General features: G+C 39.4%; 1 protein-coding gene across 1 annotated transcript; it reads left to right on the forward strand.

Moving 5' to 3' along the window:
- Nucleotides 1–8,153: 8,153 nt before the first annotated feature.
- Nucleotides 8,154–16,524, forward strand: LOC307018245 (arf-GAP with dual PH domain-containing protein 1-like; the record flags this gene model as incomplete). The annotated part of the gene is made up of 3 exons (XM_079648385.1): nt 8,154–8,576; nt 15,723–15,853; nt 16,429–16,524. Exons 1-3 carry the CDS (start codon nt 8,489–8,491, stop codon nt 16,522–16,524), a joined length of 315 nt encoding a protein of 104 aa, XP_079504511.1. The 5' UTR covers nt 8,154–8,488.
- Between the last annotated feature and the right edge of the window lie 4,985 nt (nt 16,525–21,509).

Here is a 21,509-nt window from a genome sequence, read left to right on the forward strand (position 1 = left end):
AATAAATACATTTTTTTGTGTTTTTATAATGAGAAAACCAACTATTTCTTGGCACCGCAGTCACCTTTTTGATCTACTTTTCATGAAATTTTTCAATCATTGTGTAGACTTTCACAAGGTTGCTCCAACAAATCAAAAGAAAATAACTTCTTACACAATAAAAATGTGGGTAGTATAGCCATTTCAGCCTCCAAAAGAAACTTCAAATTACGCATCAATTACCGTTACCATAGCATCACGGTCTAGCATTGTGCGAATAAAATATTTCCTGGATAAAATATGTTGTTATTTTTTAACTGGCCTTCCTCCTGTGTCCCAGCAATCATCCTCTAATCATTCGTCCTATTTCTCTTAACCTTTTCTCCTCTGCTCCACTGCTTCTCATTTAGCTAATATTGCTTTTTCCCCCTCTTCTTTTTCCTTGTTGCCCTGCTGTCATTATGCCGTGTGCACCAAATATGTCCTGCATGTTAATTAAAAGCTGCTCTGCTGTGTGTTTGTGTGTCCCTGTTATTGAGTTTTGTAAGGACCAACGTACAACCTTGTAATTGGGTTATACCAAGTGGCCATTTCTTACAGTTAGTGGGTTGGTTTGTGTGTGTGTGTGTGTGTGTGTGTGTGTGTGTGTGTGTGTGTGTGTGTGTGTGTGTGTGTGTGTGTGTGTGTGTGTGTGTGTGTGTGTGTGTGTGTGTGTGTGTGTGTGTGTGTGTGTCCTGAACACTTGCAACAGTTTGACATTTCAGGCGTGGGAAAGGAAGATCCAACTGTGCTACGCTTGGGTAGCATCTGTTTCCTCCATCTACTTTCAGAATGTGTGTGTGTGTGTGTGTGTGTGTGTGTGTGTGTGTGTGTGTGTGTGTGTGTGTGTGTGTGTGTGTGTGTGTGTGTTTATATTCCCAGACATACTTGAATGTTGTCCTTCTTTAATTACCTGCAAGCACTGGAGTGCATGACTAATTAAAAAAACATAATCTAAAGGTTATGGATTCTTCCTCATGTTCAAAGCATCCCTGCATTATGTATAACAGCGTATCGTTGGCATGGTAACAAATATATCAAGTGTACGTAGTCATTGGTGGTCTCCCATTGGTTTGTGACTTTTATTTTGAGAGGTTTGGCATTTTCGAAAGAACCATCTTGTTTTTTTAACCCAGAAATTACCATATATGGACGAGAGCTTTTGCTAGAAGCTAACATTAGCACGGTTAGCAAGGAGCTTCCCTACCACCTATGTGACATTGATTGGGATGGTATTTTTGGCAAGTGTAAAACAGGCGTGTTTGAAATGTAAGTTACTTAACTGAAAAAGCAAGAGACAGCTCCTAAAAGTGTATTTTACAAAAAGTAAACGTTAAATAACAATGTGATTTCCATGGCAGTGATGTACCAAAACAATAGCCTTATTCATCTTCTATTTTAAATGGGACCGAAATGTATCAAATGAATACCCTGCTCTTTGGCGAAGGCTTAAAACTAGAGACTGAGAACATAAACTCGTCAAGAGTCAAGAGAAAAGTAGGGTCATCTTCTCATACACTTCTATACAATTCAGGAGCGTCGTTTTCCCTATGATTTCTGAATGCATTTATGGTCTTATGTGTTCAGATTTTAAATAACTGACGCCCAGAGGAGAGGGAATATCTTCTTATGCAAATTGCACTGAGGGTTTTAAAGAGCCATAATTGCCTCTATGATCTGTGTCACAGCTGCTGACGGCTGTAATAGCGGACCAAATCCTCAGCCAAACTATAATAAGTTAACTAACTTCCTGCTTTAAAAAAAGTCCCTTTATCTCACCCGGTGTCTCCCTTCACATTTCCATTCAAACAGTCTCACGCCCCCCGGTAGACGTGCCTTGCGAGCTGAAAACCTGTAGTCTAATTAAGGAATGCCAATATTAATATTAATATTTATGTAGCATGAGCCCTGTAGGCGGCACGATGAGGGATTTCAAGGATTTGATGATTGGATTAATAGGGGAGTAATATAAGGATGTTTAGTAGCAACCTTAGGCGCTGTTTAAACGAGAACGCAAACGGTTGTATCTGCTACTTTTCTCTTTCGTATAGCCCGTTCGTTCACACGAGGCCGTAACGGAAATGCGGAAATGGACCCCACAAACGATAACGGGTCCCAAGGTGAATAGATCTGCAAACGAAACGCCTACTGACCATGCTACAGATGTTAGTGCAAAATCTACAGCTCCTCTTCCACAACCATCAGCAAAAAGTGGACATGGAGAACTACATGTTGCTAAATCCACCGCAGGGCATAAACAGAAGGGCAACCATGGCAACCATGCTCGGGGTCTTCTTCGCTGCTTTTGGTATGTTTTGTCACTTTCGCCACTTACAGGCCCGACAGACAGTGGAGCAAAAAAGTATTTAGTCAGCCACCAATTGTGCAAGTTCTTCCACTTAAAAAGATGAGAGAGGCCTGTCATTTTCATCCTAGGTATACCTCAACTATGAGAGACAAAATGAGAAAAAAAACTAAGAGATCTTTTGTCATGTTTTACTATTGAATCAGTACATTCGCGGCATGTGGCAGTCAGCTAACTGATCTCCCCGTGTTGCATATCCTACTGACAACTGGCTCTCTGCTTCTTTGCATTAATTGAAAGTGAAGACCTCCAAAACTCTCCATTATCGCCCTTTCAGGTTTTTAGGTTTACATTGTGTTTCTACAGGTATTTAATTGAGTATATGCAAGAAGTGAAGACGAAGTGAACGACTCCCTCCTCACACCTCTCTCCCTCCTTCTTCCTCATCATTTAGATAATAAGAGTATACTCTTCTGCTGGGGGAGGCGCCTCTAACATTACTTTACATCAGCTAAATAATTGCTTTGGCCCTGCGGAGTACGTTTATCTTCGCTGAGACCCCACCAGACAATAGCTTTTCAGCATTAGTGACAGGAGAGGATTCACCACCACAGTAAGCAGTTCATCAGGCGTCTATTTTTACTGAGGAGTGAGACAGACAGCGTACGTTATCCTGCTTCCTTTTATAGCACAGAATGAATTAAGCTGTGAGGGAAAGAAAGATAGTATATTATTATTATACTCCCACACTTCCAGAACAAAATTATTAAAAATCTCGCTTCACAGAATCCATCTTCTCTCTCTAGCTGTGGGTGATTCCTCTCCCCTCTCCTCCATACATTTCTGCAACATTGCTTTAATGTGATATTAATGGGAGGAGACAACCACATCAAATCTGTAGAAAGAAGAGAGGAAGAAGACAAAAGGGAAAGATGATTGTGTCTGGAGCTTATTATCCGGCATGGAGAGTAATTACATAATCAGGATACTCAGAAACTGTGTTTTCTCACAGTAATATAAAAAAAACCTGACAACCTCAAGAAACATCAGCAGGAGAGGACTCTTTAAAGTAGAGACACTACATACTGATATACACCTGAATATCAGCAGGAGAGGACTCTTTAAAGTAGAGACACTACATACTGATATACACCTGAATATCAGCAGGAGAGGACTCTTTAAAGTAGATACACTACATACTGATATACACCTGAACATCAGCAGGAGAGGACTCTTTAAAGTAGAGACACTACATACTGATATACACCTGAACATCAGCAGGAGAGGACTCTTTAAAGTAGAGACACTACATACTGATATACAACTGAACATCAGCAGGAGAGGACTCTTTAAAGTAGAGACACTATGTACTGATATACACCTGAACATCAGCAGGAGAGGACTCTTTAAAGTAGAGACACTACATACTGATATACACCTGAACATCAGCAGGAGAGGACTCTTTAAAGTAGAGACACTACATACTGATATACACCTGAACATCAGCAGGAGAGGACTCTTTAAAGTAGAGACACTACATACTGATATACACCTGAACATCAGCAGGAGAGGACTCTTTAAAGTAGAGACACTACATACTGATATACACCTGAACATCAGCAGGAGAGGACTCTTTAAAGTAGAGACACAACATACTGATATACACCTGAACATCAGCAGGAGAGGACTCTTTAAAGTAGAGACACTACATACTGATATACACCTGAACATCAGCAGGAGAGAACTCTTTAAAGTAGAGACACTACATACTGATATACACCTGAACATCAGCAGGAGAGGACTCTTTAAAGTAGAGACACTACATACTGATATACACCTGAACATCAGCAGGAGAGGACTCTTTAAAGTAGAGACACTACATACTGATATACACCTGAACATCAGCAGGAGAGGACTCTTTAAAGTAGAGACACTACATACTGATATACACCTGAACATCAGCAGGAGAGGACTCTTTAAAGTAGAGACACTACATACTGATATACACCTGAACATCAGCAGGAGAGGACTCTTTAAAGTAGAGACACTACATACTGATATACACCTGAACATCAGCAGGAGAGGACTCTTTAAAGTAGAGACACTACATACTGATATACACCTGAACATCAGCAGGAGAGGACTCTTTAAAGTAGAGACACTACATACTGATATACAACTGAACATCAGCTGGAGAGAACTCTTTAAAGTAGAGACACTACACAACATACAGTTGAATTGAGCCTGGTTTCTAAGTTCATTGTATTGCACCATGGGGAAAAAGAGTGAACATCTGTGCATGTTTTAAGCTCAGCTGGATATTCCATTTCCTATTAGCCCTAAATTAAAAAGCAGGTTGTTCTGAAGCTGTAGAAGATAAGATAGGATGTTAGACAAATGACAGGAAGGTAATAACAACAATTTCATTTTTCGTGTGTCCTTTATTAAACATCATGCATCACATCCAGAGTGTGTCCATCTCTTATCACCATACGTTCACTCAAATTAATTAGGTGTCAACAACCCTCGGCTTTGACTGTTGTTGGTGTCTAACCAGATGATTGTCAGCGAGAGAGAAAAGGGAGATTTAGGGGTCCAGGGGGGGGGGGGAATAGATGAACCACGGTCTGGGATCGGTGTTGACAAATGAGCTCTGTAACGGGGCATTAGCCTTCCTCTGTCACAGGGGAAATCCAGCGCTGCAAAATGACATCAAATCCAGATTTACTCACGTCGAGCGCCATCTGTCTCACTTTCAGACGAGTCAGTGAAGACGGGAGACCTCGGATCTTATACTTAAATAAAAAGAAGTTCTAAACTGTAAAGTCCTGCGTTCACATGGACAGGAATTGGCCTCAAAACGGCCCATTTCAGAGTCTTGTATGCAAAATGAGTGGATTATTATTCTTGATGCATCATCACAGCTGGTAAAGCTGATTTGAAAATACTTGATATACTGCTGCTGGATATGTAATGATATGTCAATGTTTATGTATTAGTTGATTTCTATGTTGTATTAGCTAATAGTCTGAATATACAAACGCTGTCAGATAAAAGCAGAGGAGTTAAAAGCACAATATTGGCTTTAAAATGTAGTACAGTAAAAACATAAAAAGTACATCAAAATAGTTTTTAAGTATAGTCATTGAGGGGGAGTTATTTAAAGAGAGAATATGTTTTCTATATTTCCAGTTAATATGGGAAATATGTTGCTCATTATGTTTGTGGTATGAATGATTTCAGGATGTAATGCACTTTATTTAAGGATGACCCCCTGAGATGAACGGTTCAAGGTTCTTTATTAGTCATACAACCATAGCTACAAAGTAGTTATGTCGATGAAAATCTTAGGTCACAGTTCTCCAACAGTGCAACACAATATTACAGAAAAACAGAAAAATATAGTGCAAGTAAATATTAAAAGTAAATGCAAAAAGAAAGGAATAGTTTAAAAAAAGTGAAATAAGAGTCTATATGCAAGCTATTGGAATGATGAATTAGGTAAATAGTTAAATGATTACTAAGTAGCTGAATGTTATGGATGTTGCTTCAGGAGTTCAGGTGTTTAACAGTCTTATGGCCTGTGGGATGAAACTGTCACTGAATCTGGTGGTTTTATTCCGGATGCTGCGGTACCGCCTGCCAGACGGCAGCAGACAGAACAGTTTGTGGCTGGGGTGATGGGGGTCTTTGATAATCCGTAGGGATTTCTTCCTGAGCCGCTGGGAGTAAAGGTCCTCCAAGGATGGCAGGTCCGTCCTGGTGATGTTCTTTAGTCGTACAGCCATGGTGTTAAAGTGAGGGGAATTATATTAACCTTAATAATAAAGGAACAGCAGTGACAGGCACACCTGAACCACAGAACTGCACCACAGAATATAAATAACTTATTAACCCATTACTCACAACAGGCAGACAGGTGGTGAACTACTGCCACCTGCTGACCAAACATGGAGCTACAACCAGCAGCAGAGTGCTTCTCAAGAACTGCTTTTAAGTTTTTAATTTATGTGAGTATTCCCATTATCAGCTACTCTACTACATTTACAGCTTTAGTTAATACACAATATTAGTAATTGTAATCATTATATACACTTTATTTATGTTATGTCTTAAGCTTATTGAATGTTGCATTGTAGAAGGATTGTATTACCAATACTCAGAGACGGAAGAGGAAGTACTCAGATATTGTACTTGAGTAAAAGTAGAAGTACTCAGATCTTGTACTCGAGTAAAAGTAGAAGTACTCAGATCTTGTATTTGAGTAAAAGTAGAAGTACTCAGATCATGTACTTTAGAAGTACTCCGATATTGTACTTGAGTAAAAGTAGAAGTACTCAGAACTTGTACTTTAGAAGTACTCAGATATTGTACTTGAGTAAAAGTAGAAGTACTCAGATCTTGTACTTGAGTAAAAGTAGAATTACTCTGATCTTGTACTTGAGTAAAAGTAGAAGTACTCAGATCTTGTACTTTAGAAGTACTCCGATATTGTACTTGAGTAAAAGTAGAAGTACTCAGATCTTGTACTTTAGAAGTACTCAGATCTTGTACTTGAGTAAAAGTAGAAGTACTCAGATCTTGTACTTTAGTAAAAGTAGAAGTACTAAGATCTCGTACTTTAGTAAAAGTAGAAGTACTCAGATCTTGTACTTGAGTAAATGTAGAAGTACTCAGACCTTGTACTTGAGTAAAAGTAGAAGTACTCAGATCTTGTACTTTAGTAAGAGTAGAAGTACTCTGATCTTGTACTTGAGTAAATGTAGAAGTACTCAGATCTTGTACTTTAGTAAGAGTAGAAGTACTCTGATCTTGTACTTGAGTAAATGTAGAAGTACTCAGATCTTGTACTTTAGTAAGAGTAGAAGTACTCTGATCTTGTACTTGAGTAAATGTAGAAGTACTCAGATCTTGTACTTTAGTAAAAGTAGAAGTACTCAGATATTTTACTTGAGTAAAAGTAGGAATACTCTGTTACAGTAAAAGTCCTGCATTCAAAAATGTTCATCAAGTAAAAGTAGAAAAGTATTAGCATCAAAACATAGTTAAAGAACAGAGTAAAAGTAGTCATTGTGAAGTACAAGTACCTCAAAATGCTACTTAAGAATAGTACTTGAGTAAATGTACTTAGTTACACCACTGCCAGTACTACACTGTAGCTAATGTGCATATGAAAAAAAGCCCTTGAATCTTCAATAAAGTTAGTGGATAACTTCTATAGCTACTGGAAGATCCAGACTTAGACAAATGATAACAAATGATTTGTCATGAGATGAATACATTAATGCATCACTAAAAAAACATCCAACAATATTTTCACTTTTGGTGTTTCAAGTGTATTTTGAGGCTGACAATTGTACTTCCCTCCAGTGTGTATTTATCATATAAACCTTCATCCAATCGAGCCCAAAACACATTTGATGTCGCCTATACATGCATACCATACACTAAGAGGAAACTAGGCGTGATCATGAATCTATCTACCTATCTAGAAGATCAGTACTATAATGTCACATGGCTACTTTATTATTCATTCATTATATAGGCTACTTCCTTTTTGCATTTGACTACACCATTGTGTAACTGGCACCACTCTATGTCTTCAATGCATGTTGTATTGTTGGAACAGCCATGCCCTGTGGCTTCGGTGCAAACCACAATAGAGCATTTCATAATTATTGATTCTAATAATAAATCTGCTGCTTAACATATTTGGATGCTGCATACTTGGAACAGGAGCCATTATGCAGAGTGGCCTAACCTCAAATTATGCAGAAAAGCAAGTTCGAACAACCTCTGCTTTTCACTTCCTAGTGTAGGGTTTCATTCCCGTCCACACACTCCTCCAGACACACACACTCACATAAACACGGGTTTCTTGCGGTGATTTGGCTGCAGAGAGCTGGGCAGGATTCTCCAGTCCGGGGGTCAGCACCGGGTTTAGTGTGGCACATTGAAAGAGGAACGCGGATGGATATTTTCGTGAAGAATTGGTAAAAAAATACCTTGATTTGGTTTGATTTTGAGTGCGCATACCTGTGCGGACTTGCCTGTCAGAGGGGGAGTCGAGGCCGAGGAGACACACCTTTACCTGCCCGCCCCCCCCACTCCACCTCCACCTCCCCCCTGTTTCTCCCCTCTCACTGCACGCGGAGGTATCTGGAAATGTCGGCAAATGAGAGAGCAACGCGCGCGCTGCGGGAGATCCTGCAGAACGCCGGGAATGAAACGTGCGCAGACTGCGGAGCACCGGGTAAGAGACAGAAAACACACCTGAATCAGCTGAGAAAGTGTTCAAAACAGCTTCATTTAACTGGGTATGATGTGTTGGGCTGCTTCAATGTGACGTTCAGGAGCTGTGGAGCGTTTACCAGAGCCAACAGGGTGAAACCAATCATTAAAACACATCATAAAAGCGCAATTTCTTATTTTATTCAACCATGAAAGACTTTAAGTTGTGTTTTTTAACATAACACTCAATATGCAAGACTCTCCTTTTGGTGCATTTAGTTGTTTTCAAATTAAATGTGTGGGAAAGTGTGTTCTCCAGGAGCACCTGAATGCAACACAGAGAAGTGAAGTTTTGAACAAGCCTGCACATGATCTGAGAAGTTTTGTATACTCCCTCACCCAACCTGTTGAGCCCAACTATGGAGGTCTTCTGTTTCTATCATCTAGATTCAAATGTTGTTAGGTATTAAGGCGGGACATTATTTGAAAAAAAAGAATACGAAATCACAACATGTTTGAACAAATGCCTTGACGATATGTAGGGTTGAACGTTGATGCTTGCAAAAGATATTGCCACATTGAGAGTTTTGATTAAAAAAACATCAGTATTGTAGATATAAAGACTGAGAGGGAGATGATCATTTGTAGAACAGCTAGAAAATTCCATTAAATACAGAAAATTACGTCTATTTACTGTAATAAAGCCTTTAAACCGAAAACAAAACAACACTTACGATAAGCTTTCACGATATCTAAGATCTAAGAAGATATCTTGGTTAATCATTAAGAGGGTAAGAGGAACAGACGTCAAGCTTTACCTTGCACTTTAAAGAGTCCTCTCCTGCTGATGTTCAGGTGTATATCAGTATGTAGTGTCTCTACTTTAAAGAGTCCTCTCCTGCTGATGTTCAGGTGTATATCAGTATGTAGTTCTCTACTTTAAAGAGTCCTCTCCTGCTGATGTTCAGGTGTATAACAGTATGTAGTTCTCTACTTTAAAGAGTCCTCTCCTGCTGATGTTCAGGTCAGTATGTAGTGTCTCTACTTTAAAGAGTCCTCTCCTGCTGATGTTCAGGTGTATATCAGTATGTAGTGTCTCTACTTTAAAGAGTCCTCTCCTGCTGATGTCCAGGTGTATATCAGTATGTAGTGTCTCTACTTTAAAGAGTCCTCTCCTGCTGATGTTCAGGTGTATATCAGTATGTAGTCTCTCTACTTTAAAGAGTCCTCTCCTGCTGATGTTCAGGTGTATATCAGTATGTAGTGTCTCTACTTTAAAGAGTCCTCTCCTGCTGATGTTCAGGTGTATATCAGTATGTAGTGTCTCTACTTTAAAGAGTCCTCTCCTGCTGATGTTCAGGTGTATATCAGTATGTAGTGTCTCTGCTTTAAAGAGTCCTCTCCTGCTGATGTTCAGGTGTATATCAGTATGTAGTGTCTCTACTTTAAAGAGTCCTCTCCTGCTGAGGTTCAGGTGTATATCAGTATGTAGTGTATCTACTTTAAAGAGTCCTCTCCTGCTGATGTTCAGGTGTATATCAGTATGTAGTGTCTCTACTTTAAAGAGTCCTCTCCTGCTGATGTTCAGGTGTATATCAGTATGTAGTGTCTCTACTTTAAAGAGTCCTCTCCTGCTGATGTTCAGGTGTATATCAGTATGTAGTGTCTCTACTTTAAAGAGTCCTCTCCTGCTGATGTTCAGGTGTATATCAGTATGTAGTGTCTCTACTTTAAAGAGTCCTCTCCTGCTGATGTTCAGGTGTATATCAGTATGTAGTGTCTCTACTTTAAAGAGTCCTCTCCTGCTGATGTTCAGGTGTATATCAGTATGTAGTGTCTCTACTTTAAAGAGTTCTCTCCTGCTGATGTTCAGGTGTATATCAGCATGTAGTGTCTCTACTTTAAAGAGTCCTCTCCTGCTGATGTTCAGGTGTATATCAGTATGTAGTGTCTCTACTTTAAAGAGTCCTCTCCTGCTGCTGTTCAGGTGTATATCAGTATGTAGTGTCTCTACTTTAAAGAGTCCTCTCCTGCTGATGTTCAGGTGTATATCAGTATGTAGTGTCTCTACTTTAAAGAGTCCTCTCCTGCTGATGTTCAGGTGTATATCAGTACGTAGTGTCTCTACTTTAAAGAGTCCTCTCCTGCTGATGTTCAGGTGTATATCAGTATGTAGTGTCTCTACATGTCTCCATGCTTTATTGTTCAAAAAGCTCTTTATTGTTCTCATACTGCCTGTGCTGCAGCACCTCTTTTCACCCTCTGTCTGAAACCAGAGCCCACTTAGTGCCGGGAACTTTTACCCCCATTTTCAGTGCCTGCTAGAGAGGTGGTACCAAAAAAGTGACAATTTCTATTGGCTGGACGAATTGCAAATCACGCCCCGTAAAACTCTGAAAAGTTTTTTGAAGCTGCCATTGTATTTGCTGGCATTAGCATTATTACCATTAGCCCCGTGCACAAACGGAGTGTTACGTCCCCAGCTCGCTTAGGGTACAAGGGAAGCAACACGAAACCAGGTGTTCTTGGTAAGATGTTGATTTTAATAATAAACTCAAAATAAAGATGATATAACCAAAAATACAGGCTCTTAAAACCAGCTATCTTTTCACAATAACGCTACACAAAACAAAGGCCACAGATTATCACAGTCATAGCACACTATGGGCACTTAAGGCTAAAATAGTGAGGCGTCTCGCACAAGTTTGACGCCATCACAAATCACAGAATACATTTAAGCACACTCCCTAACTAACCACTGTAGCAGAACTGACACAGAACGTAAGGAGAGCACCGAGAGCCGTCTGACACAGATTCAGACCTCTCCTGTCTAACTGAGATGCACACACTCTCGTAAGGTGTGGGCAGGGATTGGTGAGTCGGGCCCGACCTGCTCCAATCTAGATCTTCGGTCACGCCTACCGGAGGAGGGACAGGAAACTGGCATCCAATGGCGTCCGGGCAACGGCACATCTCATATACATATAACATACACAGCTGAAAACAATCCCAGACAGGTTAACGAGCAGACAGCAGCAGCAGCAGCCGTGACCCCCCCCCCCCCCCCCCCTTAAGACACAAACTCGCAGTTTTGTTAACCATGCCTACTACTAAACCTACCTAATAATTCTGAAGGACTCTAAAAGACTCAAAGGAAATCTCTACACACAATACATATAACGACCAGGGTCGTAACCGGAGAGAGACCAACTTATGGCAACACTTGAAAAAAACAAACATGGTCATGGGTGGAGATGAGGAGATTCAGTAGAAGCTGCTGGGAGTCCCAACTCCGGGGACTTCGGGTGGCAGCATACGCCGTGAAGTGGTTTGCGGCCTGCCAATAAACCCAAAGCAGAAGAAGAAGAAGTGACGTCAGCGGCTCATTGAGGGAAAAGTACTCTGGTGGGAACGCGTTTGGTGCTTAGTGCCCTGGGGTTATAAGTGCCGGAGCACTGCGGCTTTTATCTCTCCATCTTTCAATCTTTGTTTATCCAAGGAAGGTTCACTTCTCTTCTGACACCGCCTCAGGTCACATCCTGGCACTTATTCCTGTCATCTCTTGTCCTTCCTCATGACTGGAGACAAAGCAGACTCGGCCAGTTGGCATGTGTCTCCCTGGTATTGTGACTCAGTGATTTAGAAAAAACGAAGTATAATAATAAACCAGCAAGTCCAGTTCTAATCTGCTGTGTACGAATGTCATCTCTATTGATAAGAACAGAGGCGGAAATTGAGATATTGTGGCCCCTGGGCACTTATACGCAAAGGTCCCCAAAACTTCTGAGAAAGAAGATCGGTCAGAATATTTTTGTTGTTTGAGTTTTGTTTTAGCCGTTACTCATCGCTCGGTGGTCTGTTTCTATCCGTAGTTGTTTCGTGTCCTTCTACAAAAATGTATGTGGCTTTCTCTTGCCTTTTTAAGTCTCTTTGGGGCAATTTTGTTTCTTTTTAATAGTTAATTGAAGTAGCTAGTAGCTCTGTGTCTCTTTTCAGTTGTGTAACATAGTTGTGTTGGTGTCGTTGTCGTCACTGTTATCTTTTCGTGGTCATTGTGTGTCTTTACAGCCTTTTGTCTCATTCCTTGTAATTCTCTGTTTCTTCGTCCTCATTTTAAGACTGTACACTCTAGGTATAGTCTGCCCTGTGTCTCTGTTGCTGTGTTGACCTTTGTCTGGTTGTGTTTGGTCTCTAAATTGTCTTTTTGACCCGTTTGTGCTAATCTGTATTCTCTGTAGTTGCTTTGTCTCCAGTGTATTTACCTTGGAGCATTTTGAGTCTCTTTGAAATGTCATTTTCTCTCTCTTTGAGGTCTTTTGTGTCGATTTTTTGTCTCTTTGTGCTCATTTTAAATCTCTGTCGTTGCTTTGTGTCCCTTTTTTAGCTGTTTTGCCTCTGAGTAGTTGCCATGGTCTCTAAAGTGTCTCTTATTTAGTCATTTTCTGTTGCTTCTTTTAAGTCTCTGTCGTGTCTCTTTGTGTATATTTGTAGTTGTTGTTCTTTGTAGTCAACCACACTTGCTTAGTATGTCATTCAGTAATCCATCGACACACACACACACACACACACACACACACACACACACACACACACACACACACACACACACACACACACACACCAAAGCTGTGTTTACTGGCCGGCCGTAGGATGTGTCAGCAGATAAGAGAGGTGTGGTGAAAGCACAGAAAACATTTCTCACATATCCTGGCTCGAGGAGGATTAATACCTGAGAGCTGATGTGGTTTGATCTTCATAATAAAAGGGAAAGTTAAATGTTTTCCATCTCACATAAAACTGTCTTTAAGTTGCCTCTTCAGCAAAGCACAGAATAGATAGAGAGATGGTGAGATAGATAGATGGAGAGATAGATAGATAGATAGATAGATAGATAGATTGATGGAGGGATAGATAGATAGTAATTTAAAAAAATTGGAAAGGAGAATTAACAATTACAAATAAAATGAAAAGTCCAAAATACAACAGGATCCAAAGTACTACATGTCTTTTATAAGAAAGGAGAAACTCCAACTATGTAGCAATCCCAAAGCACGTCCAAATACATGTTTGATGTGAGGCACGTGCAGATATAAAGAGGTTTTTGAACCGTTTAAGAAGAAGTTGTTGTCAAGAGAGGGCAGAAGTACACACCCTACATCCCTTACTCAAATAGAAGTACAGAGACTCGTGTTTAAAAATACTCTGGTGAAAGTAGAAGTACTGACTAAACTTCTTTACTCAAGTCAAAGTAAAGAAGCTTTGAAATGTACTTCAGTAAAAAGTACCCATAACTAGCAGCTGTTTTAAAGAGTACCTGACCTCCCTTTATATTAATAGAACAATAATGTCATTGTTAGCTAATGAATGTTTCCATGCTGAACAACGGCAACATGACAACGTTTTCATTGGTCCCTCTTCTTTAGAGAAGACCAGGAAATGATGGATACACGGATCGTGTTCAAATCAATAGGCACGCAATGACTCTAAATAATAATGATCACGCCACCAAACACACATTCAGACTAAAGGAACCAGCCTGTTTGGAAAATGAGAGAAGTAGAAAGTACAGGTATTTGAGTTCAACATGTAAGAAGTAGAAAGTACAGGTATTTGTGTTCAACATGTGAGAAGTAGAAAGTACAGGTATTTGAGTTCAACATGTAAGAAGTAGAAAGTACAGGTATTTGTTTTCAGCATGTAAGAAGTAGAAAGTACAGGTATTTGAGTTCAACATGTAAGAAGTAGAAAGTACAGGTATTTGTGTTCAACATGTAAGAAGTAGAAAGTACAGGTATTTGAGTTCAACATGTAAGAAGTAGAAAGTACAGGTATTTGAGTTCAACATGTAAGAATTAGAAAGTACAGGTATTTGAGTTCAACATGTAAGAAGTAGAAAGTACAGGTATTTGAGTTCAACATGTAAGAAGTAGAAAGTACAGGTATTTGAGTTCAACATGTAAGAAGTAGAAAGTACAGGTATTTGAGTTCAACATGTAAGAAGTAGAAAGTACAGGTATTTGAGTTCAACATGTAAGAAGTAGAAAGTACAGGTATTTGAGTTCAACATGTAAGAAGTAGAAAGTACAGGTATTTGTGTTCAACATGTGAGAAGTAGAAAGTACAGGTATTTGAGTTCAACATGTGAGAAGTAGAAAGTACAGGTATTTGTGTTCAACATGTAAGAAGTAGAAAGTACAGGTATTAGTGTTCAACATGTAAGAAGTAGAAAGTACAGGTATTTGAGTTCAACATGTAAGAAGTAGAAAGTACAGGTATTTGAGTTCAACATGTAAGAAGTAGAAAGTACAGGTATTAGTGTTCAACATGTAAGAAGTAGAAAGTACAGGTATTAGTGTTCAACATGTAAGAAGTAGAAAGTACAGGTATTAGTGTTCAACATGTAAGAAGTAGAAAGTACAGGTATTAGTGTTCAACATGTAAGAAGTAGAAAGTACAGGTATTTGAGTTCAACATGTAAGAAGTAGAAAGTACAGGTATTTGTGTTCAACATGTAAGAAGTAGAAAGTACAGGTATTAGTGTTCAACATGTAAGAAGTAGAAAGTACAGGTATTAGTGTTCAACATGTAAGAAGTAGAAAGTACAGGTATTAGTGTTCAACATGTAAGAAGTAGAAAGTACAGGTATTTGAGTTCAACATGTAAGAAGTAGAAAGTACAGGTATTTGTGTTCAACATGTAAGAAGTAGAAAGTACAGGTATTTGAGTTCAACATGTAAGAAGTAGAAAGTACAGGTATTTGTGTTCAACATGTAAGAAGTAGAAAGTACAGGTATTAGTGTTCAACATGTAAGAAGTAGAAAGTACAGGTATTAGTGTTCAACATGTAAGAAGTAGAAAGTACAGGTATTAGTGTTCAACATGTAAGAAGTAGAAAGTACAGGTATTTGAGTTCAACATGTAAGAAGTAGAAAGTACAGGTATTTGTGTTCAACATGTAAGAAGTAGAAAGTACAGGTATTTGAGTTCAAAATGTAAGAAGTCAAAGTAAAACAAAATAAGTTGTGGAATAAATTACTGATACCAGATAAATGTATTTAAGTACATAACGAAGTATTTGTACTCCACTACTTCCCCCCTCTGGTTTTGTGCTGCTGTTTCCCCATCTATCCTATCCTCTTATTTAATTATCTCCCCCTCCTCCCTGCAGACCCTGACTGGGGCTCCTGCACTTTGGGGGTCTTCGTCTGCCTCGCCTGCTCCGGGATCCACAGAAACATCCCCGACACCAGCAAGGTGAAGTCTCTGAGTCTGTCTCACTGGGAGGACCACGAGGTGCAGGTGAGACCACTACAGAAACCCACAGGTGTCACAGGACTTTATTAGTAGTGTTATAGGACGAGGCATTTACTTTACCGTGTGCTTGTTTAAGGATGGAGGTGCAGGGGGCTAAAACACAGCAATACAGATCTTTAATAATGCATATGTGTTTGTTTTATTGGCACAAAGGCGGGAATAACAACACAATGAAATAATGAAATTGCTATTTTAAACATCTGTATCCGTGTTGGCTGATTGTTTAAAGTAACATTTGACTGGGATGGAAAGGTTTTGCTTACTGTGAGAAATTGTGGTGATCTTTTAGAAAACGTTTGGTTGCGTAATGATCGTTTAACTACCTTTTTAAAATATTCAAAAAAACACCTCCATATGCTTACATCTTCTGCATGATGTATTGCTCTGACCAAAGAAAAGAGTGCTCGTTTGGCTCTTATGTTTCTATTAAAAATACTTATTGAATTCATCATCTCAGCTCTCTGATTCATAAGTTGTTACCTTTCCAAGTATTTACTTCCTGTGCCGGGGTGTGGCTGTTCCTCACTAATCCCTCCTGTTTGTGTGTGTGTGTTGGTTAGTTTATGGCTGATCACGGCAATGAGCTGATGAAGAGTAAATATGAGGCTGCTGTTCCCTTCTACTACTACAAACCAACCCACAAAGACTGCCAGTGAGTATCCATGGCAACACACACACACACACACACACACACACACACACACACACACACACACACACACACACACACACACACACACACACACACACACACACACACGTATACATCACTTCAGGGGACATTACATTGACTTACATGCATTTCCTGGAGACTTATCCTAACCAAATTAACTCAAATTAATGATTCCCCTCATGGGACCTCCATTATGTCCCCATAAAGGAGGCGAGTCCCCACATATGACTGTGTAAACAGATTTAGGTCTCCACAAGGATGGTAATGCTAGGACACACACAAACACACACATATTTGTATCAAATGTACATTACATACATTTTCACTGCAGTGAGATTTGTTATCTAATTATTCTTTAAAAATACTTCCGTCTTTTAAATCGTACATCTTCTCCACTCTCTGTATAACATCTAAGCTAACACCTTCCACTGCACGGTAACGCTTTGCTTTAATCAAATCACTTTTGGTACCCGAGGCTTTTCTCTAGTTTGTTTCCACTGGGGTTATTACGTCAGTGTAGGGAGGATCCTCGAGTCAAACATCTGTATGCTGTTGCTGGTATTAGCATTATTAGCATTAGCATTAGCCCCGCGCACCAACGGAGAGAGACTATCTTATGGCAACACAAAAGAAAACATGGGAGCGGTGGAGATGAGGAGGTGTCGGCGTTCTGGCGATTTACTCTGAAGGCTTCATTAGAAGCTGCTGGGACTCCAAGCAGCGCCAGGACGCCGAAACAGGAAACTAATTCATTCTTGTATCTGCAACCAAATATCGTAGAAATAAGTTCGCTTGTTAGCACTTCTTCCTGTTTCCTCGTCTCTAAGAGATTATCCTGCTGAACAAAAGTATAAGAAACATTTGTTTGGCACAGAGATTATTTTCTGCAATAATCCAAAATCACACACAGGGAACCAGGGACATGCTAACTTTAGGATCGTCCTACAAAAAGCTGTCATATTTTCACCACTTTTTTATTATTTTTTATTTTTTATATATATTTTTTATTGAGTCAGGGCACAGTGTTTACATTCATACAGTCAATATATATATATATGTTTTCCCCTTTCCCCCCCTCCCGGTCCTAGCTAGTAAATTAAATAACTAACTAAATAAATAGATACATGTATAGATAAGATTAATATTAAAAGAAAATGAATAGATAAGGGAATAAAGAATAGTAACAGTAACAGTGTACCCATATACTCACATATGTATACCCACATATACACATACATGTGTGTACATACCCACAAACATGTACACATGCACATACATACACATATCTACATACATACATGTATACAAAGACAGAACAAATAAATAAAATGCAAATATTTTCACCACTTATTTGATAGCCTGTTTATGCACAATGTCCTGTAACATGCTTGAGACGATTCTCTCTGACCAATCAGTGGTCTGCAGTGTTTTACCTAGGTCTCTAACTTCTTAACTTCTGCTAATAGAAAACCAAAAACAACTACTTTAGCAGAGGTGTGATTTACCATGCAGTGAATACACTCCATTATTCATCCTTCCTCGCTTTACCCATATATCACTTATCATTTCTGATCATGAATAAAACATTACCTGCATGAATCCTGCACTTTCTCTCAGTGTCATGTCCTCGTTTACACCATACGGGCGTTTCTTCTGCTTTGTAGATGTGTTTTTAAAATAATGCTTTCAAGGTTTAAAGCTCTGCCACGCAAACAGCTGGACTTACATCAAGTGCCTCTTAGAAACTCCTTGTTCGGCGCTTACCTTTGAAATTCCCAGCAGGAGGGAATTTCTGCAGCTTTTTGGCAGCGATGCTCGTGTTCTTCGATGTGTTTCAATCTCTCCTACCCGGCACATTTGCTCAAGCTTGGTCAAGTTGTTAAGGGCGTGTCTGTGGGAATTAAATGTGATTCAAGTCTTTGGTGGTGCATGTGTGGACAAATCACAATCTCTAATTACCTTTTAGTTTCAGGATCTTAAACGTTTTAGACTCCTCTCCGGCGCTGTGAGATAATTCTTCTTCTAAGAGAACATTGCCTTTCTCCCGGCTTGAACACAAACACTAACCATCTCATCTCTTTCTCATTAACATCACACATCTTGTCCGTCTTCCTCCATGTTTTAAATGTCTTTTACTTTTCTACCACACTGGAAAAAATGCTGCTCAACAAACAAGTAAATAGATAATGAAAACGAGGTGTTTTTGCTTTGAATGCGTGAACAAACCTACCAATAGAATAAGTACAAAAGATCTGGGTAAGATTTATTGAAGTAAAGATGGGATATTTAGATAAATGAGATCCTGTATTTAGCTGGGAGAACTTATTCTGAACTATATTTGACCAGAATTAGGGAAATTGTTACAAAAAAAGAAAGACATGCTTAGACATTTTCTGTTTCCTGATGTTAGATGGAGATGTTCCTCTAAAATAAGATGTTTTTAAGAGGCTTTGATTTAAAAAGATGCCTTGTCTAAAAACAAGACTTAAGTTATTTGGTTTTATATCACGTTTAACGACATATTCTGACTAGAAATTAGACAAATATACTTGGCAAGATTTTGAATTTTTGCAGTGTAGGGTGCCGTCCTGAATCCCTCTAGTCTCTGCATTATAATGAAAGCATCACAATGTTTTTAAAATGTGAATTGTAATATTACTTTTAAGGTCCTTAGACACCAAGCCGATTTTCGGCGTCGATAGATGTCGGGCCTTCGACAAGCGTTCTGTCGCCCTACACAGCATTGTTTATTTCGTCAACGAAAACTATGACGAAAAATGTTCGTCAAACCGTTTTTACAAGACTAAGACGAGACGATGACGAGCTAAAAATAGATTCTTGATAACGAAAACTTTGACGAAATGTATATTTAGTTTTCGTTGACGAGACGAGACGGGACTAAGGTGTTAATGGTGGACTATCGGACATTCAAAATGCAGGGTATTTCCCCCCAAGTGTCCGTCTTGTCTGTCAAAATGCATCTTACGTTTCTAACTTGCAATATCATTATTTCCGCTCTCTTCACTCCAGAAGAGCGATCTCCCTGTGTCTCTCTGTGTGCGGGGGGCGGGGCCTAACAGACACGCTGCAGCGGACACAGAGATCTGCCGGGGACGGAGCGTTCAGAGAGTATAGAGACACATTTTGACTAAAAGTTGACTAAAACATTTTGAGTTTTCGTCGACTAAAAATAGACTAAAGCTACGAAGGATAGGAATGACTAAAATGTGACTAAAACTAATAACCATTTAAAGACTAAATCAAAAACAGCTGCCAAAATTAACACTGCTACACCTTCCGCCGCCGATTCAACATGTTGGGCTGTCGGTAAAATAAATCACTCTGATTGGCTGTTCAGCTTAGCGAATCAGTGCATGAGAAGCGAAACGGAAGTGAGGGGCCTTAACAAACGATTAAGAAGGCAAATGTGAGATTTCCTTTAACTCCAGCTCTCGACACAGGTTCAGGAAAGCACCATGAGCTTCTCGCTGTAGAGGGAAAATGGAACGCACGCTATTTGTTGTTTATTTATATCACGCAGTCTGTTCTCCTTCTCTTTGTTATCACGCAGTCTGTCTTCCGGTTGTTTCCTCTTTTGAATGACGAATACACACTACCGCCGCCTGCTGGTCAGGAGAGTTATTGCCACTCACGCATGCGCAGTTCGTACGTGCTTCTTGGCCGTCAGCTGAAGTCTTTGCGGTGTGTTCCAGTGTCCGTCGGGACGTGTTCTTTGCTGTCAGTTTGGTGTGTAGGGGCCTTTAGACGTCTCAGTGTGTCAGCCTGTTGGCATTTGATGTGTGAACTCATGTCAGTGTTTTCAACATGCTGGAGGACAATGAGAATTACACTTTTTTATGCCAATACACATTTAAACACAATGGAAAACCATATTCAAAATATATTATTTCATTATTTGTTGACATATGAGGGCATGATTGCTACGCTTAGACTGCAGGGCAAAAGTAGGCTAAATCTGATTAGCATGGTTCTTTAGCATATCAGATTGGTGTGAGCTGTACAGTGACTTTTGGTTTACTTTGCTAAGACAGTGTGGTGCATATTACTTTTTTTAAAGTGCATTTCGGTCAGCCAGGAATCTGATACTGGTCACATTTAAATTCAAAGGTGTTCTCATCATATGCACATAAGCTACAGTGTAGAAATGACAATGAAATTCTTCTGACCTGAGCTCCTCCAACGATGCAACATATATAATAAAATACAAATAAAACATAGTGCAAGAAGTCCATATACACTTAAAGAGAATATGAAATGAAATATTGGACATTGAGATGAAATTAAATACGGTTTATTACGGTGATAAGTATTTAGATAATTAAGTAAAAGGCAAGATGACAAAACATTTAATGAATAATGTGACCGTTACAGAAAGAATGACATAAGGCCAGGAAACCTGAATAGAGCAATAAGGCATGCAGTTTGGACGTAACCTTAGAGACGTTATTGTGTGTGTGCCACATCATCACAAATAGCTGATGTCGCATCCACAATCAACAGATATATAGCTATAACAAACGGGTCATTGTTACCTGTATTTTCTAACTGAAAAGTAGGAACTTCCTCGGGTTGTGTTGCATTTTAAAGCCCTTTCAATTTGCAAGGTCTCCTAGAAAACACTTTGCTGCTAATGAGGGAGAAGACCACTGATGTGAAGTTATTTGAACTCAAGACGTGTTTAATTAGATATTGTGAGAATGAAGTCAAAGCTAACCAGCTCCTTTTTTTAGAAACCTTTTCTGATTTATTCTCCTGTCTACCTTTACACACACTTTGTGTTTCATCGTCTGCTGCAGCGGGCAGATCCCAGACAGGAATGTTTGGAATTGTATTCATGGGAGGTGGGGAGAATTTTGGAGAAGATTAAAACCTGATCCAGTAGAAGACAAAGACATACCTGACGTCAAACCACTGGTTGACAACATCTTGGCTTCAATTTAAAATGGT

This window comes from Notothenia rossii (genome assembly GCF_949606895.1).
Source record: "Notothenia rossii genome assembly, chromosome: 1".
In the NCBI taxonomy this organism is placed as follows: domain Eukaryota; kingdom Metazoa; phylum Chordata; class Actinopteri; order Perciformes; family Nototheniidae; genus Notothenia; species Notothenia rossii.